This window comes from Denticeps clupeoides, chromosome 9 (genome assembly GCF_900700375.1).
Source record: "Denticeps clupeoides chromosome 9, fDenClu1.1, whole genome shotgun sequence".
NCBI lineage: Eukaryota > Metazoa > Chordata > Actinopteri > Clupeiformes > Denticipitidae > Denticeps > Denticeps clupeoides.
The window spans coordinates 1,640,882-1,665,424 of record NC_041715.1 but is presented as its reverse complement, the minus strand read 5'-3'; the positions used below and the strand labels follow the sequence as shown (position 1 = coordinate 1,665,424).

The window sequence follows — 24,543 nt, the reverse complement described above, 5'->3', positions numbered from 1 at the left end:
TTATGTTAAATCATCAATTGTGACGATGGCTGGACGTGGGACCCCGAAAACAGAGATGTATGGTGTAGGTTCAATCGTTCTATTACATAAAGATGACAAGACTATGAAAATATTTTCCCAGAAATTGTACAATGACTGGCAGGTCCAGAGCATGTGGCATAGCTGGCCCTTGGTGACATTTTAATTAAAAAAAAAGTAAAGTAAAGTAGCTGGCCCTTGGTGACATCGTAGGTAAAAAGTAAAGTAAAGTAGCTGGCCCTTGGTGACATCGTAGGTAAAAAGTAAAGTAAAGTAGCTGGCCCTTGGTGACATTTTAGTTAAAAAAAAAAGTAAAGTAAAGTAGCTGGCCCTTGGTGACATCGTAGGTAAAAAGTAAAGAAAAGTAGCTGGCCCTTGGTGACATTTTAGTTAAAAAAAAAAGTAAAGTAAAGTAGCTGGCCCTTGGTGACATCGTAGGTAAAAAAGTAAAGTAAAGTAGCTGGCCCTTGGTGACATTTTAGTTAAAAAAAAAGTAAAGTAAAGTAGCTGGCCCTTGGTGACATCGTAGGTAAAAAAAGTAAAGTAAAATAGCTGGCCCTTGGTGACATCGTAGGTAAAAAAAGTAAAGTAAAGTAGCTGGCCCTTGGTGACATCGTAGGTAAAAAAAGTAAAGTAAAGTAGCTGGCCCTTGGTGACATCGTAGGTAAAAAAAAGTAAAGTAAAGTAGCTGGCCCTTGGTGACATCGTAGGTAAAAAAAAAAAGTAAATTGCTGAGTAGTGCAGATGATGTAGTACTTTAAACTGGATCAAACATTGTCTAATACAGAAAATAAAATAACTTTTACCAGTTATTAGTCCGTCACATCAATAAAATCTATATTCAAATACAAAAAAGTTGCACCTGTTTACACTTTTATTAATAAAAGGTTAACACATCATATTTAATGTCGAATAAAAACCATAAACAGGCATTACTGTGGAGACGGATTTAAGGTGGTTGCCAGATTCGAAATTTACGGGCGTTTTTTATCGCTGGATCTGGCAACTCGGCTCCTGCTGCAGGAGAGAAATGGATTCCACCTTCTCCTCCTGCTCGCTTTCTCGAGTAGATCTCTCCTCCTGCGACGAGAAGGAGCTCGACGTGAGTTCCGTCAACACGTCGTTTATTAAACCAGAGATTAGTTCGCCCGTCGGCGGTGTCAGAGAACCTTCAGGTAGAACCTCCAGGTAGAACTTCCACGTTGAACCTCCACGTTTTCCTCCCATCTTCTGTAGAGTTTGAGGAGGCAGCTGGAAGACGCGATCACAGACACCAGACAGACGCTGCAGGAAACCGTAGACGAGCGGAGGAAGGCGGAGGAGGAGATCAAGATGTGGTGCGTCCTTAAAAATGGGATTTATGAAGAAATCAGCGACCGACCAAAACACACATGAGAAATCATTCATTTTAGAAGGTTCCTCCACGAGTGCAGATGTACTTGGTTCCTGGTTGGTTTGACCTGAACTTTTGGTGTCCAGTGAGAAGAACATGTAGATTAAAATGTAGAACATTTGAAGAACATTTAGATTAAAAAATGGGATTTTAGATTAAATCAGCGACTGACCAACACACATGAGAAATAATTCATTTTTAGAAGGTTCTTCTGTGAATGCAGATGTATTTGGTTCCTGGTTGGTTTGACCTGAGCTTTTGGTGTCAAGTGAGAAGAACATCTAGGTTGTGTTCAGGTCTACACCAGGTCCTTTTATCTCCTCTGATAACTACTTTCTGGTCCCCTGAACCAAGCATGGATGAGATGGGCCGGCGGATGCTCCTGCAGATGCAGACAGAAGACGGCGTCCCCGAGGCTCTGGTGGACCTGGCTGCAACGGTGCAGCAGAAGACCAAACTTTCCCAGCAGCTGCAGGACGTGCTGGCCGACATAAACAGGTCCTGTTCATCTTTTATTCCTTTAAGTCTGGGCGTCTGTAATAAATCCCGCCGTGTTTTCCCGGTGCAGGATCAGGGAGAGCAGGGAGAACCTCCTGAAGGTCGAGGTGGACCTGACGTCCAGACGACCAACATCACGAAACCCCAGAATACCAGCAGCAGCAGCAGGGAAACATCAGAGCTCCTCCAGAAGCGGTCAGTAAAGTAGAGTACTTTTTATAATAGACCCCAAATCTACACCAATCGCAGCTTATCAATAAATAATATCATCATCTTCCTGTCTCTGTCATCTGAAGACCAAAAGCAACAGAAGCCAGCGAAGGAGACCAGGCCACGGGAAACTAAAAAGAGGAAGTAGTGATCACATTTATCTACAAAGCAATTAATGAGATGTCATGTTATTGATTTAATTATTTGTAATGATTGTAATTCCTGCATTTTTTTATTGTATGTGCAGCAAATAAAAACAGGGACTTTCACACAATAAAAAAGTTGAATATAATGCTTGCAATGGATCTGATACACTGCTTTACTTTACTTTACTTTACTTTACTTTACTTTACTTGGCAGATGCATTTATCCAAAGCGACTTACAAGAGGACAACAGCAATTTTCATTCGATTTCTATAGATTTTGAGTTACAAAACTAAGAGCCCTGATAAGGCCCAACTTGTCAAGAATAGAACATGCTGGGGAATTGTTACGTTCTGGACGATTTTTATTTCGTTTTTTTGTGCAGTGTGTGTGTTAGTGTTGGACTCGTCTGAAATTCTTTTTAAACAAGTGGGTTTTCAGCTGCTTCTTAAAGGTGGTGGTTGTCTCGGCTAGTTGAATGGAGCAGGACAAGTTGTTCCACCAGCCAGGGACAACGAAGGAGAAGAGAGACGGTTGGGACCAGAGACCCCGTGAAGAGGGAATTTTTAGTCTCGTTTCATGTGCAGATCTGAGAGGGCGTGCAGGAGTGTATCTGGCTAGTAGTGTGTTGGTGTAAGAGGGAGAACTTCCATTTACAGCCCTGTAGGCATCATCAAGGATTTAAACTCAATGCGAGCAGCTACCGAGGCGGGACGTGGGGGTGTTTCGGCTGGTTGAAGATGAGCTGGGCTGCCATATTTTGGACCATCTGGAGTGGTTTTATGGTGACTGCAGAGGCTCCAGCCAGGAGAGAGTTACAATAGTCCAGTTTACAGATGACCGTTGCCTGGATAAGGAGCCACCACCCGCAGGAGGAACATGGAGTTTCTGGTGTCGATCAGGTGGCAGACCGAGGCAGGAATTTTGGCAGTCCAAAATTTTTGGACGCTCGGGTGAAGAGAGGAGCGGAGCTGTCAACTGATCACCACCTGGTGTTGAGTTGGATCAGATGGCAGGGGAAGATGCCATGGAGAAGATGCCAAGGGTCTGCTGGAAACATCCTGTCAAGATGATCTTCAATTCCCACTTCCGGAAGAGCTTTGACCGCGTCCCGAGAGCAGTCGGGGACATTGAGTCCGAATGTTGCTTTGAGGCGGCTGTTGCTAGCTGTGGTCTGCAAGGTGGCCAGTGCCAGTCGTGGCGGTAACCCCGGTACCCGCTGGTGGACACCAGAGGTTAGGGGAGCCATCAGGCTGAAGAAGGAGGCCTATGGGGCATGGATGCAGCAGACAGGTACCGGACGGCCAAGTGGGGTGCAGTAGTGGAAGTTGCCAAGGAAAAATCTTGTGCGTGGGAGGAGTTTGTTGAGGCCATGGAGAAAGACTACCGATCGGCTCCAAAGAGGTTCTGGCAAACCATCTGACGCCTCAGGAGAGGAAGGCAGCAACTTGCTTGTTTACAGTGGGTATGGGGAGCTACTGATGTCGACTGGGGCTATAGTCAGGCAGTGTAAGGAATAATTTGAGGAGCTACTCTATCCCACCAACGCGCATTCCGAGGAGGAACCAGAGCTGATATACCTGGGTATAGACTGTCCAATCTCTGGGGCAGAAGTTGCTGAAGTCCAGGTATCCAGTCCACAAATTCATTCATTTTCTATCTACTGCTCATAACTCTTATTTTTGGGCTGCATGTTCTTTTTATCCAAACAAAAGCTCCCAGCCAATCAGTGAACATGAACAATACTGACCAATCACAAGTTTTATAGAACAAAGCTCCTCCCTCTGTTCGCTTTTCCAGAAGAAGGAAGTGAAGATCCTGCCGTTCAGGTATTTTATTCAACATTTGTAAACTCCATGTTATGTTACAGTACAAACTAATATTCTGTAAACTGGAAGTAAGCTGCAGTGCTGCAGATTTTGATCGTGAGGATTATAGATGGAATAAAACGAGTTACAGTCAAGATTCTTCTCAACAGTGAAAGTAAAAGTTAAACCAGCAGGTCTGGTCTTTGGAAAAGAAAATGGCTTCAAAATCTTTCTCAGAAGAGAATCTCTCCTGTCCTGTGTGCTGTGAAATCTTCAAGGATCCTCTCATCCTGTCCTGTAGCTACAGCGTCTGTAAAGTTTGTCTGCAGAAGTTCTGGGAGAGTAAAGGATCTCGAGAATGTCCAGTCTGTAGGAGAAGGAGCTCAAAAGAAGATCTTCCTCCTAATCTTGCTTTAAAGAACCTGTGTGAGTCCTTCTCAGTAGAAAAGATCCAGAGATCTTCAGCAGGATCTGAGGTTCTCTGCAGTCAACACGGTGAGAAACTCAAACTCTTCTGTCTGGAGGATCAGCAGCTTGTGTGTTTTGTGTGTCGGGATTCAGCCAAACACAGAAACCACAGATTCCAGCCTGTAGATGAAGCAGCAGTGGAATTTAAGGTATCATCAAAAATTATACAGTTATGGTCGGTATAATCAGTCAAACTTTTGTCTTCATGAACCTGTTTAAATATATGATAATTTTTTATATTATTTTAAATATATAATAATATTTTCTAGCAACACACTTTTAAAACAAACCCAATACTGAGCTGAAGGTTTCAGGTCTGTTACATGATGAATCTTCCTGTTTTTTTTAGGAGAATCTGAAGATGAAACTGAAGCCCCTACAGGAGACGCTGGAGATCTTTAAAGACGTTAAACTTACCTGGAATCAAACAGCAGAGAAGATTCAAGTAAAATAATAAAATACAACATTACAAACACTGAATATAAATAATACTGTACAGCTACAATTTAGCAATAAGAACAAAGACTGTAAACAGAATATTAACAATATCAACGTTAATCACACACAGATCCAGACCCAACACACAGAGAGGAGGATTAAGGAGGAGTTTCAGAAGCTTCACCAGTTTCTACGAGATGAAGAAGCAGCCAGGATAGCAGCACTGAGGGAGGAAGAGGAGCAGAAGAGTCAGATGATGAAGGAGAAGATGGAGAAGATGAGTAGAGAGATATCATCTCTTTCAGACACAATCAGAGCCGTAGAAGAGGAGATGGAAGCTGAAGACGTCTCATTCCTGCAGGTACCAAGACTGTTCTTGCTCTACCAGGATTTTTATAGATTTTATTACAACAACAGCATTTATTTCTTATAAAGCCCAAAATCACATACAGTATGTCTCAATGGGCTTTGACAGGCCCTACAGTTGACACCCCCACACTTGACCCTTCTGCATACAAGGAAAAACTGTAGGAGAGAGAAAAAAGAAAGGAAGAAACCTTGGGAAGGAGTGATATAGAGAGGGACCCCCTTTCAGGGTAGAGTGAGCCTGCAGTTGGTGTCAGTGCAGGGTTGGGGATGATTTGTACAATAGGAAAGAAAGAACGAAAAAATTAATTTAACACTAACAGATGGACTCTGTGATAAACTGGACTTTATAATTGACACTGCGTCAAAGTGAAGTGAAATGAGGGTCTAGGACTTTAACAAAAGTTTAGTTTAGGAGAAGGATCTGCTCCCAGCTGTGACCTTCTGCACCTTTGGTACCAGTAGTGACCCCGCACCCATTGATTGAAGGGGGCGTGGCGGTTTGTAAAGAACTAAAAGTTCACTCAGGTACTGTGGGGCGAGACCATTTAGAGCTTTATAGGTCAAAAGTAGGATTTTGTAGTCAATCCTAAATTTGATGGGTAACCAGTGCAGTGATTGTAAGACTGGGGTGATGTGGTCAAATTTCCTGGTTCTACTTAGAACTCTGGCTGCAGCATTCTGTACTAGCTGGAGTTTACTCATGCACCTACTAGAGCATCCAGACAGTAATGCATTGCAGTAATCTAACCTTGATGTAATAAATGCATGGACCAACTTTTCTGCATCATGCATTGAAATTATATTTCTTATTTTCACAATATTTCTAAGGTGAAAGAATGCTATTCTAGTGACATTATCTACGTGCGAATTGAATGAGAGACCTGCATCAATGACCCTTTAGTTCAGTACTTGGTGAATTAGAAAGACTATCCAGGGTTATGGTGTAGTCAGCCAGTTTATGCCTGGCTGCTTGAGGCCCAAGTATGAGAGCTTCTGTCTTGTCAGGGTTTAACAGGAGAGAGTTCATGAGCATCCACTGTCTAATGTCCTTCAGACAATTCTCTATATTGTTCAGCTGCTGCCTCTGATCTGGCATTGCTTATTAATAATAACTGGCATATTCCTGTTTCTCAGAACTACAGAACCACCATTACAAGGTAACTGACAGGCTTCTCTATCATCTCTGTGGTTCTGAACCCAAACCCACAGCAGCTCTGACTCCTGAATGTTATTCCAGAACCCAGTGCAGCCTGGAGCATCCAGAGAGGCTTTCAGGAGCCCTGATCCATGTGGAGAAACACCTGGAGAACCTGAAGTTCACAGTCTGGGAGAAGATGCAGGAGATTATTCACTATAGTGAGTCTCTCACACACACGTGCATGTAATAATAATTAGAATAATGAATTTGTGATGATAGCATAGAAACTGCAGCAAAGTTTACAGTCTGAGAAAGATGCTGGAGATTGTTTACTATAATGAGTTATCATAAACAGAAACATGTATTAATAAATAACAATATTTGTGTTTATTCAGTCATATCAATCCTAACTTCTGAATATAAAATATCAGACCTGTATCTTCTCTACCAAACCTCATGTGTGTGTTTTTCTCTCTTCAGCTCCTGTGACTCTGAATCCCATCACTGCTCATCCACTACTCGTCCTGTCTGAAGATCTGACCAGTGTGACATTCAGTGATGAGAGACAGAATCTTCCTGATAATCCAGAGAGATTTGATCTGTATGCAGCTGTTCTGGGATCTGAGGGCTTCAACTCAGGGACTCACTGCTGGGATGTTGATGTCGGGGGAAATACACGCTGTTTACTGGGTGTCATGACAGAAACTGCAGAGAGGAAGGGGGACGTTTTCAGCAGGAGTGGAATCTGGTATATGGATTATTATGATGGTAAATATGGAGCAGGTTCTACACCGAAGCCAGCGACTCTCCTCAGTGTTAACAGGAAGCTGCAGAAGATCAGAGTGACGCTGGACTGGGACGGAGGAAATTTGTCGTTCTCTGATGCTGTTAATAACACACATCTACACACTCTCACACACACTTTCACTGAGAGAGTCTTTCCGTACTTTGATACTGTCTGTAAACTCTCTCCTCTGAGGATCTTACCAGTGAAGGTTCATGTATCAGTAGAACATCAGAGATGAAAATGATGCTGCATCAGTTTCTGGGTTTTAAACATCACAGAAACGAGTCCCAGAGTCTGATGGTTGTTTTTCTAATTTTTTGTCAGTCTATAAAACTCATATTTGGGGTGTTTTTGATGATGATGATGATGATGATGGTATCAGTGCTGTAGTTGAAAGGAAGCAGCTGCTACATTTACAGCATTTACCAGACGTCCTTATCCAGAGCGTCTTACAATCAGTAGTGACAGGGACAGTCCCCCCCTGGAGACACTCAGGGTTAAGTGTCTTGCTCAGAAGAAATATTCTGGCATGTTCATATCTAGTGGCCGGGTTTGTATTTTAAAATCGTGTTTTTATCTAAATAACTAGGCTTGAATATGGTAGAATATCGTATTGTAAATTCTCACTGTTTGACCCTGAGAGGCGTCATTTCCAAAGCAGCAGATGTTCCCAGAAGGATCCAGTCCAGTTTTCCACATTTTTGTGTTATAAATGTTTTATTTTTCTGGGCTGCCACTGATCATTAAGGGTGATGGGCTCAATTCAGAGGACACATTTCTTTGTGACACCATGTGCTGTGCTGCTGTCACGACTACGGACTTACGGGGGAAGGAAGCGCAGAGGTCTGAGAATTCTGGGAATGGGTTTTATTATTAAACAAACAATAAACACAAATAAAGAATGGCGCGGTGGCCGAATACAATTTAACTACAATAAAGAACGTAAACGAGCCCGCAGTGCAACAGAGCTTGTAAAGTGTAAAAGTGTCAGAGCAGTCTTGTAACTGATTATGAGTCGTGTGAGGTAGTTGACAGACCAATGCTGCACAGAGAGACGCTGCCGGGCCTTTTTCACCACGGTGTTGAGGTGACAGGACCATGACAGGTCCTGCGTGATGTAAACACCGAGGTAATGGAAGCTGTCCACTCTCCCCACTGGGCTCCTGTTGATGACAGGGGTCTGGTAGGTCCTCTCCTGCTTGGTACTAAAGTCCACTATTAACTCCTTTGTCTTGCTGACAAGGTGGAGATTGTTCCTCTGGCACCAATTCTTCAGATTTCCAACCTCCTCCAGGTAGGCCGTCTCGTCGTTGTCGAAGATCAGGCCCACCACGATGGTGTCGTCAGCAAACTTGATGATGATGGTGGAGTTTGTAGAGGCTGCACAGCCGTGGGTGTACAGGGAGTACAGCAGGGGGCTCAAAACACAGCCCTGGGGGGCTCCAGTGCAGACATTTACATTTATAGCATTTACCAGGCGTCCTTATCCAGAGCGACTTACAATCAGTATTTACAGGGACAGTCCCCCCCTGGAGACACTCAGGGTAAGGGACACGATGGTTGTAAGTGGGATTTAAACCTGAGTCCTCTGGTTCTACTACCCTACTACCACCAATACAAAGTACCAAGCTGTACATTACCATATACAGGAGTGGAGTACATCAACCTACGTCTTCGTCCGCTTATCCGGGTCTGGGTCGCAGTGGCAGCATCCCAAGTAGGGAATCCCAGAGAGCCGTCTCCCCAACCACCTCTTTTGTGGGGAAGAAGGACAGGGGACTGCGACCGTGCATCGATTACAGGAAACTGAATGCGGTAACCAAGAAGAACCGGTACCCACTCCCACTCCTGAATACCGCATTTGAACTACTGGCAGGAGCCACCGTCTTCACAAAACTGGACCTCCGATATGCTTACCACCTCGTTCGGATACGGGAGGGGGACGAGTGGAAGACCGGCTTCATCACACTGTCTGGGCCCTACGAATATCTGGCCATGCCCTTTGGCCTATCCAACATCCCCGCCGCCTTCCAGGCGCTCGTTAATGACATGTTAGACCGGTTCGTGTTCGTCTATCTAGACGACATCCTCATCTACTCACCCAAGCTCTCGACCCACATCTCCCAGGAAAAGTCCTCCAGCGTCTCCTACGGAACCGTCTCTTCGTCAAGTAGGAAAAAAGCACTTTCCACGCCACCGAAATTTCCTTCCTGGGCTTCCACATCAGTCCACAATCGCCATGGACCCAGTCAAGACCACGGTAGTCGCTGATTGGCCAGTGCCCACCACCATCCGACACCTCCAACAATTCCTGGGATTCGCCAACTTCTACCGCCGATTCATCCGCAACTTCAGCAAAGTGGCCCAACTCATGACTTCCCTCCTCAAGGACAAACCCACCACACTCCGATGGAACCCCCTAGCTCAGGAGGCATTTACCAAACTAAAACAGCTCTTCACCACGGCTCCCATCCTGCTCCATCCAGACCCCCAACTCCTGTTCATCGTGGAAGTCGATGCCTCTAGTCTAGGGATAGGAGCAGTCCTGTCACAACGCAATCCCCAGGACAACAAATTGCACCCCTGTGCCTTCTTTTCTCGGCGACTCAACCCTGCTTTGCAAAACTATGATGTCGGGAACCGGGAACTCCTTGCTATAAAACTAGTTCTATAGGAATGGCGCCATTGGCTGGAGGGTGCAGTCCACCCCTTTTAAGGGGTGGACTGCAAAATGCCCAACGCCTCTGTTCTTCACGCAGTTCGAGTTCACTGTATCCTATATCCCTGGCACAAAAAACGCGAAGGCGGATGCCCTGTCCCGCTGATATGTCCCAGAGACAGAGGACAATCCGTCCCCTCCCATACTCTTGCAGCCCTTTCTACTGGCCCCCGTGCACTGGACCCTAATACAAGAAGTAGTTGCTGATCATGCACACCACCCCCCACCTCGAGCCATGCCTCGAGCCATGTACAGGCATATGTCACAGCCTGTCCTACCTGCGCATCACACAAGGCTGGGACGCAGAGGCCACAAGGCCTTCTACTTCCCCTGCCTCGCCACCATCACCCATGGACCCATGTCTCACTGGATTTTGTCACGGGACTGCCAAGACCCAGAGGTATGACCACCATCATGGTGCTGGTTGACCGTTTTTCCAAGATGGCCCGGATCATCGCCCTGCCGGGACTCCCTACAGCTGCCCAAACCGCCGGCGTAGTCATCCAGGAAGTGGTGCGGCAGTTCGGAGAGACGCCAACCCGGAAACGGAAGTGAGAGTATAAAAGCTCGGTGACACTGAGGAGACACTGCCCGCTCTTTGACGAATTTATTTCCATAGACGCCAGCCTTATTTCCCCACGCCCGACTGATTGATATCCATGACCACGACCTTTGCCTGTTCCCGACCTAGAACTTTGCCTGCCCCTCTTGTGACGATTATCTCTAATCGGATTGTCCATTGTGACCACGACCTTCGCCCGCCATTGACCTTGTGTTTGCCTGCCCCCTTTTGCTAATACGATCTTCTCCGTTACCCCCCCAATCAGAGTTCCCTCCCCACCGCGCTGCGGCACTTCCATTGCCACACTCCCGTTCCGGCCATCACCGGCCAAGCGCCTCCGGTCCTCCTCTCCCAGTACGGCGACTTGTCCACCCGCTCCAAGCATGCCTGCGAATGCGTCCCCGAACTTGGCCAGTGACAAATGACAATAAATAATTCTTTGCACTGTTTTAACTGACTGTTGTGGACTTAAAACACATAAAACACGCCAGTATGTGGAAATCTCGTCCTCCAAACTGGAACAATTACCAAACACTTTTTTGGTTTTGCATTGTACAAGCAGCAATTAAATTCTTAACTGAATGTTCCTCCACAGCCAAGACAGTTTTATAAATTCAATGTACAATACATATTCTGACTAAAATCACATTAAATCTATTTAATATGCATTTCCACAATGGACATGACAAACTATATAATGAAACTTTGTAGCATAAATAAGCATGATAGGACAACCTGGGCTGAACCCAAGTGTATGTCAGCACATTGACTTTCAACTAAACCAGGCTACCTTCATCCTAAATTTGCATTTTAGAAAGACCATTCTCAAAAACTAAAATACTAACAAAAGGTTTTTTTTAACGTAAAATATGCCCGGTTTTAACATTTCAGGACAAAATGTCATCTCTCGACAGCAACAAACAGAAACGTGATATGATATTATCTCTTATGGGCTTTTGCAGTTATTAATCTCAACTCTCTTTGACAAAAAAGTGTTGTCCATCCATTAAAACGTGTTTAGAACAAGTGTTACCAACTTTTCTGAATAAAATGGTAATTTTAAGGACTCATAATCAGCAGGTTGTGGGTTCGAATCCCGAGCCGCCAAGGTGCCACTGAGGTCCCCTTGATGAAGGTCCCGTCCCCACACGCTGGGGGAACTACATAAGGACCATTCCTGCCACCATTCAAAGCTCATTGTTGTGGAACCGGAGGAGGAGGAAGCGAGAGGAGAGTTTTGGAGTTTTGGGGTTGGATAAGAGTTGTTGTGTGGTTAGTTGTGGTTTTGTTGAGTATTTGTTTTGTCTCTCCTTTCATGGTGTGTTGTCCTGTGAATTGTGTAGTTGTTGTATATAGCACTTTTTGGTTTGGGTTGGTTGTTCACTACTCACTGTAAATAAAAGCACAATATTTCACTTGGGCTCGGTATCTGTGTCTTCCCACTGCACACATTCCCCTCGTTTGTTGTCATGTTTCCTGACCCCTAGACAGGGACGTGACAGTAGAGCATTGCCATAGTCCATTCTTCACATTGTCCAAACAGAGTCCATCTTAGCTTTGAAATATTGTGGAGGTGAGATATTGCTGATGTTGCTTATGTGCTATCGAAAGACAGATCACTTTATTGGGATTCCCAGGTTTTTGACGGTCGTTCATATGGTGGTAGGATTCCCATCAATGTTGACTGAGAGGTCAGATGGGTTTCTTCTTGGACCTTCTCTAGGTCCAAGTAACAATATTTCAGAGTTTAGTGTGATGAAGTTGTGCTTCATCTAATGTCTTGTAAACAGGTTTAATTTTTTTTGTATATGAATGTCTTGATGAAGATGAACAGTTGTGTATCATCTGCATAACATCTGCATAATGAGACCAATTTGATTATCATAAAGTAATGGTGTATTTAAGAGTATTTTACATCCACATCAGTGACATGGACCAGATGTGGGGTGATCATTACCTGTTTGGTATAGCAAAAGGCGATTATAGATATGATCAAAAAGAAAGTAAAGAAAATATAAAACTATAAAAAGAAACAAAAAACTGTCTTGTTCAAAGGGCCACTTGTCAGACCGAAAGGGCAGCCGATCGAACTCCACCAGGGGAAACCGGCAAAACCTTTTCCCACTTCCTCTTCTTAACTCGTCATTAAAACTGGATATTTAATTTCTTGAAAAAAATGACCCCAATCATCACATGTTACACACCACAGTATTCCTTGTACCTGCTCCACCTACACTTCCTAAAAAAGTGCATGGTAGTTGGAACTGCCTGAAATATTTTATAGTTTTGTTGGCCAAAAAAGTGAATCAAAGGAATATTTACAGCTGCAAACATTTCACTGCATTTACAATTCTGTTTAAAACCATGAACAAAGCACACAGTGAGAACATATAACAGTAATATATCAAACTTTTTCCTTTATTAGCTCTTTTTACATTATGCTTGCTTACTGCATGGAACATTTACCTTTAATTCTCATGATGCAGATTAATGAGGAAAAATGGAAACTTTTGGGTCACAAGCCAACTTTCCTCAGATGGACAAAGTTCTGTGGATGCAGAATGAAACGTCCCGACATTAAAGAAAGAAAGTCCAGTTGACACGACTCAACTTTCAGACATTAATGTTTAATATGCAAATTATCCTGGAAGAGAAAATTCTCATCAGTTACATTCATGACTAAAGTGTCATACGCAGCGCTGCGTTGGCACTTCCCTCAGTAACCATGTTCTGTCATGTCCCAATTCCTCATCTTTTTCATTAACTGTCCTCGCCTGTACTTGTCCAGAATGTGTTCCTGCTCTGTTCCCGGTCTGGTCTCTTAAACCAGTTTTGTTGTCCTACCTGCACTGCACCGACATGCCAGGACATGTTCACATAACCAAACACTGACACATTAAAGACCATAAAGAGCAGGAGAAGATGGTTATAACCTGGACCATGTAGAATGGCGGCAGATAGGCGAGAACTAGGCTGGTAGTAGCCTGGTGGGTAACACACTGGCCTATGAACCAGAAGACCCAGGTTCAAACCCCACTTACTACCATTGTGTCCCAGAGCAAGACACTTAACCCTGAGTGTCTCCAGGGGGGGACTGTCCATGGAAATACTGATTGTAAGTCGCTCTGGATAAGGGCATCTGGAAAATGCAAGAACTAGACATGGAGGGGACCTTCTTGAAGTTCCTGGCATGCCGAATCTGTAATAGTATATGTAAGCGGGTGGGAAATTCCAATTTCTCCTGATCTAAGTAATGTACGCATTTTTGCCCATGGGTGGTGGAAGATCACTGGGTCACTGTGAAGTGAGGGCTCAGGTTGTATCTTCCGGCCTCCACAGGTAGTTCCGGGGCGGTGCGGGCGCACATGGCGAGGTGTAGCGAACTCGGTATTGCTGAGGAGTGAAAAACGTTCTTGTGTCCACGGAGCACGATACGTGAGTTTCGGCGTTACGCTATGTAATTATGGAAACACACAGAGTTATACATCTGGCGGTATTAAAGAAATGCTTTCATTAAGGTGTAACCGCGAGCGGAATTAAAATTAAAATGCATAAAATGGATGTGTTGTGTGCCGACGAAATGCGCAGATTTCTTGTTAATGTCTATTTTCAGACATGTGACGGTATGTGTTTTCTTTAGTGCCGTGGTGTGTGGCATAAGCCATTGCAAGCAACGATGTAAAGAGTTTCTAAGGAACCTGAGACGTAAGTGGCAGAGGCTACGCCATAATTTCTGTTTCTGTTTTGTTTAATTGAAATGAATCTAATTTTCTGTGTTTAACTGTGCAGTCAGAGGCCACTGCCGTATTTTGGATGTCGTATTTTCTTTTTGGTTCTGTTATTTTGAATACTGTGAATTTCTGGATACTGTTATTTTGGACATTGTATTTTATTTTATCTTTGTTATCTGTTAATTGAAACCAGGGGTCCATGTTTATTTATTTATTTATTTATTTTATGAGGAAACAAAAACCCAGCTGTTCTGAGAACCCCACGTTAAATTTATGGTTGTGTGGTGTCAGTTTCTCGACCCGCCACATATAAAACATGAACTGCTGTTATTGTATTTATTTATTAACCAGCCTGTCAGAATGTGTGTATGTGTAACTGTGATAACTGACACAGAATATACAGAATAATGTTCAGAATATACTTGTGTTGTCATTGTCTTGCTCAGGTGGTAGTTTCAGGTTCCTGTGGTGTGAATTAGGGGGCTTAGTGAAGGGCGAGTATGAGGACTCTATTGCATCCACTTTTTATTTATTATTCAATAACCTTCAATAACAATCACAGCATTCAAGTTTATAATTTTACACGTCATTTTCACTTTATAAGTGAAGTAAGAAGAGGTAGGAACACAGTTGGCAAAATTGCTGTACACAGACAAAGAGAAAGACAGCGAATAAAACAACCGTGTAAAAAAGCAGCAAGTTGTGTATTAAAAACACTCATCTGATGTTACATAGAGGAAGAGAGAAAAAAGCCAGGAACCAACCTGCAGAGTGGCAGCCTGGACCTCGAGAAACAGGGAGAGAAAGAGGAAGAGAGAAGAGCTTCTCAGCCCTCAAGAGAACAGACCAATCAGAATTTGTCCCTTGATGTCTCTGCCTTGTCTTTCTCGTCATGTCACCTCAAGCCATTTGCTGGCTTTTGACACCTCTTGTTTGGGGGATGCCTCGGGTTCTCTCATTTCTACCGTCGTTTTGTCCGTAACTTCAGCAAGGTGGCACAATCCATGATGTCCCTGCTCAAGGACAAACCAACACGGCTCTGATGGAACCCCCAGGCTCAGCAGGACTTTCTCAAACTCAAATATCTCTTCACCACGGCTCCAATCTTGCTCCACCCATCTAGTCTCTGCGTGGGAGCAGTTCTATACCAACGAATCCCCATGACAATAAACTACAGCCTTGTGCCTTTTCTCCATCAGATTAAACCCTGCTGAGCGAAACAGGGAACTGGCCATAAAACTAGCACTGGAGGAATGGCGCCACTGGCTGGAGGGGCAGCTCACCCGTTTCTAGTATTAACGGACCACAAGAACCTAGCATATTTGCAAGAGTGCGGAAGAAAAGAGTCCGCCGGGTGCGGAATGGCGAGGGTCCAGTCGTTGTTCAGGTCCAGGAAGACCTTCAGCTGGTCAGCTGCCTACTGTGTTTCCCTCGAGTTCAACGGCGCTTCTTCCAGTGGGATGGAGCAGGACCTCGCCAGAGTAATATACTTCTCCTAATATACTGCTGTTAGATAAAAAGACTTGATGGTGATTGTTCTCTTCAACGTTCCTGATGTGATGTTGCCCTTTAAGGAAAGTTGGAACAACCATGAATACAAGAGCAGCTCTACACACACACATGTATAATTTTATCACCTTTATAGCCAAATCTTCACCCACTCAACTTACAAATCTGCTGCTGAGCTATGACCCTGCCTAGTGAACATGATCCCCAGTAGTGAGCAGTGGGGAGCAATGAAAGGTGCTTGGTTAGCAGTGTGTGTGGGTGTGTTTGTTTGTGGTACCTTGACAATTCAGGATTTGACTTCTATCAGTCATACCTCTGATCAGCTCTTGATATATTTATTTCGTCTGATGTAACAGGCAACAAGGCAGAAAAGAACAAGCACCAGACCCACGACCACAATCACGACCACTTTCGTCCAGTTCCAAACGGTGATGGTCTCTTTGTCTAATACATCTGTAACCAGAAATTAAGTTTTGAAAATCACTAGAGCACTAGATAGATAGACAGATAGAGTGATGCTTTTATTGTCACTATACAATTACAGTAAGATAACATTTGGAGCAAACCAGATAAACAATGATAAATGATGTGACAGCCATGACAGGCGCATGGGGACAGTGCTTTGCTCAGTGGCACCTTGGCGGATCAGGATTTGAACCCGCAACCTTCTGATTACGGGGCCAATTCCTTAACTGCTAGGCCACCACTGCCCCAGTGTGTAAACTGTAAATAAAAATTTAATAAAAGTAAAGTGCATATTATATAGCGCATGTGTCTAAAGACACGTAGAATGAGGTAGAACAGTTAGAATAAAGTGCACCACAATTTTTAACACCCATAAATAATAATAATGACAGTGTTGTAATTTGTTGAGCTGCTTTCTGTAAGATAAAAACCAGCTCTGTATTGTATTTGATTCTTACCTGTTTCTTGATGTTTCCTCCCTGCTGTTTTCTTCTCTACAAACACATGAAGGATTTTTCTGCACCAGTTCTGGCTGAATTCACCATCTACAAGATTCCAGTAACTGTTCTGGTTCCAGTTTGAAGCTACTGGAGCAGCCAGTTCAGAATCAGGTTCCCATGTTTGGGTCGTGGTGTTGAAGGTCAGAAAGTCGTCACCATTTAGACGCCATTTGTCAAAACTTGTGACCTCTGACCTGTTGCCATTGCAGCTGCGGCGTCTCTGGACAAAACCTGCAATAATTTACAGTATATTTCTGAATTATGGTTAGAATTTGAACAATGATTATTTTAGTGAACACCAGATGATGCTGGACATTTATAATTCTACACCGTAAATGTTTGTGAAAATAACCATAAATACATTTTTACATAATGAACATGTTTAATTATAATGCATTATAATTAACTTATTGTAACTTATTGTAAAAGACGTTCATTTATTATGTATTGTGTATTAATATATGGTAAAATAGTCTTTAATTTACCAACCTGTAAATTTTGTATCGGTTGTATCAGTGATTATTTCCAGGATTTCCTCAAATCGTGTTACTTGTTCCTGGTACTGATCCCTACAGAAGTCCCGTCTTTCCTTCAGATCTTCAGTATTGAATGTTTGATGGACCCAGTCCTGTCTGGGTTCGTCTCTCAGTCCGTTATCATCACAATAAAAGACGGTTTCACCGTCAAACACAGTCGTCTGATTAAATCTGTCCAGATCCTGCTGTATTGTGGACAGGAACTCCAGACTGTGATGTTCTGTACAAAAATTTAACATTACAATCAGTTTTAATATGTTCTCATAAATAAAATAAGTGATACATATCAAGCTGGTAATATTTTGTTGCTCTTTTACAGCTTTTCTGCAGAAAAGCGAAAGTGATGTGATTGTCATTGTGAAACACTGCAGCACAGCACACAGTGACACGGTGAAATGTGTCCTCTGTATTTAACCTCTAGACCACCGCTGATAGATAAAAAAAAATAGATAAAAAGAGGAATGAGGCTAGTAAAAAGTAAACATGCTAAAATGCAAGCAAATGGTGACAGTGGCGCCGGATAAGTCAGAAAACATAAAATATAAATTTTTTTGTGATTCCCTAAGCAATGTTTATCTATGTTTTTCACTATAAATAATTTAAATAATTGTTCATTGTACAGAAAAGTTCCACTAAAAGATAACCTGTACCCTATTTAAGCTTTAGTTTTAGTTAATATAGTTTAGTTTAGTGTGTATATACATATCTTTCTTTTATGATTGCACTATTGCGAGGCCTGTGTGAAACATTATTTCAATACACGGTGTACTCTGTATACTGTTGTACTGACAATAAACCAATTTTGAATCTTGAATCTTGAAAATATTGAACCTTTTGGTCAAATTGATATGGTTTTGTTTTGTACCTTAAAATGAAATATTTTATAAGCCATATAAAGCAGGTTATATATTTTGTATGTTAGTAAGTCATTTCACTTATAATGTTAGATTATTATTGGTAATATGTTAATCCAAGCACCAAAAATAATCTAAACATTAAACATTTGATAAAACACAAATATCTGGCATTCTGGTTGTTGCAAAGCCATATATTTAATGAACCATATATTTAAAGTGTAATGGAAGCCGGTGGAGGAGAAGACTGTAACTACAGATATTAATTCTGATAAATGCCGTAAATGTAAAGAGAAGGCGCGGCTGGGGACTCGTTCGGTTTCCGTCAAAAACTCACTCATCTTCTCATCCAACATATATTTTTAATTAGTTGCCTCTATTGCTATACAGTGGGTCTAAATCCGTACAATACAGACTCTCTGCCACGTTTTCCTGTGTTTTACTTCCCTCCATCAGAACCACCTTCCTGAAACCCACCTATTAACCGCCAGGAAACCCGCACTAATTATCATTTAATTCCTTACTTACCGGAACTTATTGAAAGCTGTATGAAGGCTGCTAGCAGAATCCAGAGCCATTTACAGTTTAGTGTGAGGGGCAGGACGCCCACCCAGTACTTGTGGTCCCGGTTCTCCACTTTTTCACCCAGCTTTTTCCTGGATATTAATGAAGTTCAGAAACAGTGAAGGGAGTTGTCACCTCCAGGAGATCACGTCACAAGACACAGGACGCCAGCAAAAAAAAAATAATTTTAGAATTCCCACTTCCTCTGTTTGATCCAGTCAATAACTAATATAACTAAATATTCATATTTTTTGCCATAAAAGTGTCACTGGTGGAAGTTGTCTAGTCTGGTTGGGCTGGTGCTGTTGACACAAACCCCCTCGTTCAAATGAGGAATCAGGATCAGATTCCTGAATGCGCCGAGTACCGAGCTGTGCAAAGTCTCCTCGGCCTTGTCTTACAAAACAAGTCAAGACAACACAAAAAAGTGAGCGCTGAGATCTTAGGACATGAAGAAAAAGTAGCACCCCGCTTTATGAGCGGCGGGGCTCAGGCCCACCTCGACTGGACAGCCTCGCCAGCAACTTCTGTCTTGGGTTCATCGTGAACTGCGGACTTTTTTCTAGTACTGTATTCTCACGACCGATTATTAAACGCACACCCGCTTCCCACGCCGCGCCGCACAGACTGAATAGTTCTACTAGCTTCCTGTGTCTTGTGGAAAGCGGGCGTGTCTGGAAGGAGTCCTGCCTCAGCATGAATGGTCATTGTAGAGAACAGTATTTCTCACGGAAGAGTATTATATTAACATGTTTATTCCCTTTATGTGTATTGGAACAAGACAAAAACAGGAGGAAACAAAAAGCAGATTTGCCCATTTGTCACTTTTTTTTGTCACCATTTACATTTACATTTATGGCATTTATCAGGCGCCCTTATCCAGAGCGACTTACAATCAGTAGTTACAGGGACAGTCCCCCCCTGGAGCAACTTAGGGTTAAGTGTCTTGCTCAGGGACACAATGGTAGTAAGCGGGATTTGAACCTGGGTCTTCTGGTTCATAGGCGAGTGTGTTAACCACTAGGCTACTACCACCCAATGTCACCATTATGTCCCTTTTCTTTCCTCCTGTTTTTGTTTTGTTCCACATAAAGGGAATAAACACGTATTCATGCAATACTTTTCTGTGAGAAATACCTGATTTTCTGGGGAAATTTAACAGTGCCAACAATTTTGGCCATGACTGTAGCTTAAAGGGAAATTGAAGTGATTGTCAACGTGGAACACAGCACAGATTCGAACCGGAATGGCCACTAGGCCACCACTGGCCCAGCTGTGGTCACATTCACAGTTCGCAGGTGTTATATTGTTATGGTGTCATAGTCCCTGTCATAACACGCTCTTTATTAATCATGTGTGGCAGTATGGGGTGTGGTCACCAACTGGGTTGACCCTTGACATGTTTGTGTTAAAGGTCAACCAATCCCAAGATGGCCATAAAAAGCCCTAAAAATGGGTGGTAGCTTAGTGGGTAACACACACAACCAGAAGTCCCGGGTTTGAACCCCACTTACTACCATTGTGTCCCTGAGCAAGACACTTAACCCTGAGTGTCTCCATGGGGGGACTGTCCCTGTAACTACTGATTGTAAGTCGCTCTGGATAAGGGCGTCTGGTAAATGCTGTAAATGTAAATGTAAAAATAAAAGCCCTAGCGTTGCACCGTAGACTTGACATGCATCCCTCCCCTCAGAACCGCACTGTTCATTTTTATCTTTGCAGTTAAGACCAACCAAATGCACACAGTAAAGTCCGGGTGATTCAGTGCTCTGTGTGCATTTCGAGACATTTCTGGGTGCATTTTGAAATATGTTTGTGGTCATTGTCCTGCTGGAAGACCCAAGATCTCAAATGCAAACCCAGCTTTCTGACACTGGACCCTACAGTATGACCCAAAATCCTTTGGTGATCGTCAGATTTCATGATGCCTTGTACACAGTCAAGTCACCCAGTGCCAGATGCAGCAAGACAACCCCAAAACATCATTGAACCTCCACCATGTTTGACTGTAGGTACTGTGTTCTTTTCTTTGAAGGCCTCATTCCATTTTCGGTAAACAGTAGACTGATGTGCTTTACCAAAAAGCTCTATCATCTGTCCACAAGACAGGATTTTGGTTTACTCAAGTACTTTTTGGGAAACTGTAGTCTTACTTTTTTACGTCTCTGTGTCAGCAGTGGGGTTCTCCTGGTCTCCTGCCAAAGTGTTTCATTTCATTTAAACGTTGATGGATAGTTTGCACTGACTGATGCTGCAGGACAGCTTGAATTTAGTTGAAACTTGTTTGGTGCTTCTTATCCACATTCCGGACAATCCTCTGTTGCAACCTGTCGCTTCTGTTGACACGTCCACACCTGTTACTTGCCCCAGGAGAGCATCACGTGCTTGAAACAATCTGTTCTATCCACAAATTTTGAAATGGTGCCAGTATTTTTGTCCAGCCCATTTTTGGAAATATGTGAGACATTATGTCACTTTTTTTTCCTTCTTTTTTTGTTTTGACTTTTTTTGTTTGTGACCATGTTTGAGTGTAGGTACTGTGTTCTTTTCTTTGAAGGCCTCATTCCATTTTCGGTAAACAGTAGACTGATGTGCTTTACCAAAAAGCTCTATCATCTGTCCACAAGACAGGATTTTGGTTTCCTCAAGTACTTTTTGGGAAACTGTAGTCTTGCTTACAACCATAATCAGATGGTTGTCAGATCGAATCCTGATCTGCCAAGGTACCACTGAGGTGCCACCGAGCAAAGCACCGTCCTCACACACTGCTCCCCGGGCGCCTGTCATGGCTGCCCACTGCTCACTCAGAGGACAAATTTCACTGTGTGCACCGTGTGCTGTGCTGCTGTTTATCACATGTGATAATCACTTCACTTTAGTGTTTCATTTCATTTAAACGTTGACGGATAGTTTGCACCAACTTGTTTGGTGCTTCTTAATCACATTCCGGACAAACCTGTGTTGCAACCTGTCACTTTCGATTATGCCCAGAGAGACGTCCACACTTGTTACTTGCCCCAGGTGAGCATCACATGCTTTTTTATCCACAATTTTGAAAGGGTGCCAGTATTTTTGTCCAGCCCCTTTTTGCGCTGGTCCCTTTTTGTTTCCTTGAACCCAGACCAAGAGAATTTAAATAATAAAAAAAAGTTACCACGTTTCACTGGTAAAATCATGTTGTGACACAACTGACTGGACTTTGACTGACTGGACTGTTTTTTTCTGTTTTATGTCTAAGATCTGTCTATTTACAGCTCTTTCTCCATCTGACCCCCTGATTTGGCTACAATCCCTTCTTCTGTCTGGGCCACTCACAAACACGATGTTGGCTTAATAAAAAACTGCGAGCCCCTTGTTGTGACCCCAAAGTCTCACCACCGCCCACACGGGGCACAGTACCCCCTTAGACCAGAAGCCATAGCAGGCATTCCTCCGGTGCTTGAAGCCTTTTTAAAGGCAGGAATTATTGTGCCATGTAATGACTCCCCTGTTAACTCTCCTGTTCTTCCTGTGAAGAAATACAGGCCTCCTCCCGCTCAGCCAGAGTGGAGATGTGTTCAAGATTTGACCTCGGTTAACGCTGCTGTACCAAATCCTTACACCTTGATGGAAAATATTCCCCGAGTCTAAGTAGTTGAAATGCATTTTTCTGTCCCTGTCCACCCCGATGCTCAGTTTTGGTTTGCGTTTCAGGTTGATGTGAAGAGTTATACCCCCATGATGATGCCTCAGGGCTCTTGTGAATCCCCCACAGTATACAACCAAGCTCTGGCAGCTTCATTGTCTTCTTTTTCTCCGCCCTCAGGTTCAGCATTACTCCAATATGTAGACGATTTGCTGTTGTGCAGCCCCACCCGTTCCGCCTGTGTGCAAGACACTGTTGTTCTCCTGCACCACCTGGCAGCAGAAGGTCACAAAGCCAGACGCTCCAAATCACTTACATTTCTAGGTCATATTATTAGTGAAAAAGGCAAAGGCCTCTCATCCAAACACCTCACAGCCATCCAACAAGTTCCTCACCATGTTACTGTAAAACAGTCGTTGTCATTTATTGGCTTTTGTTCCTACTGTAGAATGTTTGTTCCAAATTTTTCCGAATTCTAAAAGCCTGTAACAGCCCTCACTCATTCTAAATCCACGTCTTCTCAGGTACTGTGGAACCCTGATGCAGAGAAGGCCCTGCAATCCCCACCCACATTAGGCTTGACGAGCCCTCCATAAATATGGCCGTATGACCTCTGTTCTCCTACAAGCACATGGGGATTCGCTGCGTCCTGTAGCTGATTTTTCATGCATTCTTTTAGTTATTTGTTTGATTATTTATTTTTGGGAGGGGCAACTTGCCTTTTTTTTTTAAGTAAGATGCTACATGGGTTTCTGATGCAATTTCGATGTTACTTTATCGGCAACTGTTAATTTCACGTTTTTTCCTGTGACCAAGTCACAGCAGTGTGGCAGTATTCACAAATTTCCTGTATATAAAAATACTTTCACTACAGGGACCTGTTCAACTTTTGCAAGATATTATGAGGTCTTCTCAATGTTCTCTTCACCTAGCGACCCTTCTCCACACAGAACAGGAAGGGGAATTGTAAATCTGAACTTTTTCATGCTGTCCTAGACCTGACCTCTTGACAGTCGATTATCCTGAATTTTGTTCTCTTTGTGGATGGATCGGCTTTCTTCCTACCTGATGGTTCTTCTTGCGTTGGATATGCATTCTGTGATGCCCACTCCACCTTGGAATCTGGGTTTTTGTATTCCCGCTTCCCTTCCAAACAAACTGTCACCATCTACACTGATTCACGTTATGCTTTTGATGTTGTTTTTGACTTTTTTATGACTTTGGTACCCTGTTTTTTAACACGGAGGGTCTCTTAAATCTGATTTAGCTTCCAAGCCAGATTTGTGTGTGTAAATGTATGACTCTTACTAACAGTTCTGATCCCATCTCTGCAGGAAATGCACTAGCGAATGCAGCTGCGAAGACTGCAGCACGTTCACCACTTCTAACTCTGATTCAGGCCAGCGCTGCTTCTTCCATTCAACTAACTTCAGTAGCTTAAATTGCCCATTTATGTTAAATTGACCCATGGATTGGATCATGTGTCAAAAGGAGGGATGATGGCTGCTATTGCGACTCATTGGTTCACAAAAGATTTCACTGCTTTTGCACAGAATACTGTCAATCATGTATGAATACTGTCAATCAGGTATGATTTGCGCTTCACATACTGTAGAAAAACAGACACAAAACACACAACAAGCCGCACATCCAGCTCCATCTAGGCCTTTTGAGCACGTGATGCTGATTTTCATTGAGCTCTCTCCTGCCAAAAGGTCAAATATTGCTTAGTAGACATGTGGTCAAAGTGGGTGGAAACATTCCCCACATCTAAAGCTGACACCTCTGCAGTGGCACGAGTCCTGCTGAGTGAGAATTGCACATTAAAACACAAACTGGCTAAATGTAGTTCAGATACGAGTCTAAATTGGATTAAACTCTTGTCCTGATGTACATAAGAATGAGAAAAAGCAGCAGAATTGGCTTGGGTCCATATGAAATTTGGTTTGTAATGCCACCTAACACAGGCCCCCTACAGAAGGACTTCTCTGTTGAACACAGCCCTGTGTGAAAATGACATGTTAACCTACTGTGTGTCTCACCAAACGTCTGTCAGATATTCATTCCCAGTTGTTGCTGCCCTTCCACAACTATCCAAGATCCAACTCCATCACTTCCAGCCAGGAGAACTTTGCGCCAACCATCAACGCTGAACGGGACCCTTCCAGATCCTGCTGACAATTCACACAGCAGTCAAGATCGCAGAC

At 43.3% G+C, this 24,543-nt stretch overlaps 2 protein-coding genes and 1 long non-coding RNA gene across 6 annotated transcripts; 2 read left to right on the top strand and 1 right to left on the bottom strand.

The window, feature by feature from the left end:
• Nucleotides 1-808: 808 nt before the first annotated feature.
• On the top strand, nucleotides 809-23,849 carry LOC114797446 (uncharacterized). 3 transcript variants are annotated; one of them, XM_028992419.1, is made up of 6 exons: nucleotides 811-1,120; nucleotides 1,255-1,355; nucleotides 1,766-1,909; nucleotides 1,980-2,104; nucleotides 2,206-2,263; nucleotides 23,671-23,849. In XM_028992419.1, the coding sequence occupies exons 1-6, from the start codon at nucleotides 1,049-1,051 to the stop codon at nucleotides 23,798-23,800; spliced, it is 630 nt and encodes a 209-aa protein (XP_028848252.1). In that variant the 5' UTR covers nucleotides 811-1,048; the 3' UTR covers nucleotides 23,801-23,849. The 3 variants fall into 3 exon arrangements, with proteins under 3 accessions (XP_028848251.1, XP_028848252.1, XP_028848253.1); XM_028992420.1 differs by lacking the exon at nucleotides 2,206-2,263 and having other exon boundaries at nucleotides 812-1,120; nucleotides 23,671-23,803; XM_028992418.1 differs by lacking the exon at nucleotides 2,206-2,263 and having other exon boundaries at nucleotides 809-1,120; nucleotides 1,766-2,104.
• LOC114797411 (zinc-binding protein A33-like) lies at nucleotides 4,050-8,085 on the top strand. Of its 2 annotated transcripts, XM_028992365.1 has the most exons (7): nucleotides 4,050-4,092; nucleotides 4,242-4,688; nucleotides 4,889-4,984; nucleotides 5,108-5,338; nucleotides 6,481-6,503; nucleotides 6,584-6,702; nucleotides 6,965-8,085. In XM_028992365.1, exons 2-7 carry the CDS (start codon nucleotides 4,287-4,289, stop codon nucleotides 7,507-7,509), a joined length of 1,416 nt encoding a protein of 471 aa, XP_028848198.1. In that variant the 5' UTR covers nucleotides 4,050-4,092; nucleotides 4,242-4,286; the 3' UTR covers nucleotides 7,510-8,085. The 2 variants fall into 2 exon arrangements, with proteins under 2 accessions (XP_028848198.1, XP_028848197.1); XM_028992364.1 differs by having other exon boundaries at nucleotides 4,056-4,688.
• Nucleotides 14,792-19,332, bottom strand: LOC114797466 (uncharacterized). The gene is made up of 5 exons (XR_003750862.1): nucleotides 19,211-19,332; nucleotides 18,676-18,803; nucleotides 17,247-17,513; nucleotides 16,716-16,988; nucleotides 14,792-16,245 (listed from the first exon to the last, which is right to left on the bottom strand). It is a non-coding gene; the product is annotated as an uncharacterized LOC114797466 (long non-coding RNA).
• Nucleotides 23,850-24,543: the final 694 nt, after the last annotated feature.

Bases quoted from the DNA above. Each gene is read 5' to 3' on its own strand.
- LOC114797411 (XM_028992365.1), top strand. From the start codon at position 4,287: ATGGCTTCAAAATCTTTCTCAGAAGAGAATCTCTCCTGTCCTGTGTGC. The intron at 6,504-6,583 runs GTAACTGACAGG...ATGTTATTCCAG, and splicing joins TACAGAACCACCATTACAAG to AACCCAGTGCAGCCTGGAGC. The intron at 6,703-6,964 runs GTGAGTCTCTCA...TTCTCTCTTCAG, and splicing joins GCAGGAGATTATTCACTATA to CTCCTGTGACTCTGAATCCC.
- LOC114797446 (XM_028992418.1), top strand. From the start codon at position 1,049: ATGGATTCCACCTTCTCCTCCTGCTCGCTTTCTCGAGTAGATCTCTCC. The intron at 1,121-1,254 runs GTGAGTTCCGTC...CATCTTCTGTAG, and splicing joins GCGACGAGAAGGAGCTCGAC to AGTTTGAGGAGGCAGCTGGA. The intron at 2,105-23,670 runs GTCAGTAAAGTA...CCATCTCTGCAG, and splicing joins TCAGAGCTCCTCCAGAAGCG to GAAATGCACTAGCGAATGCA.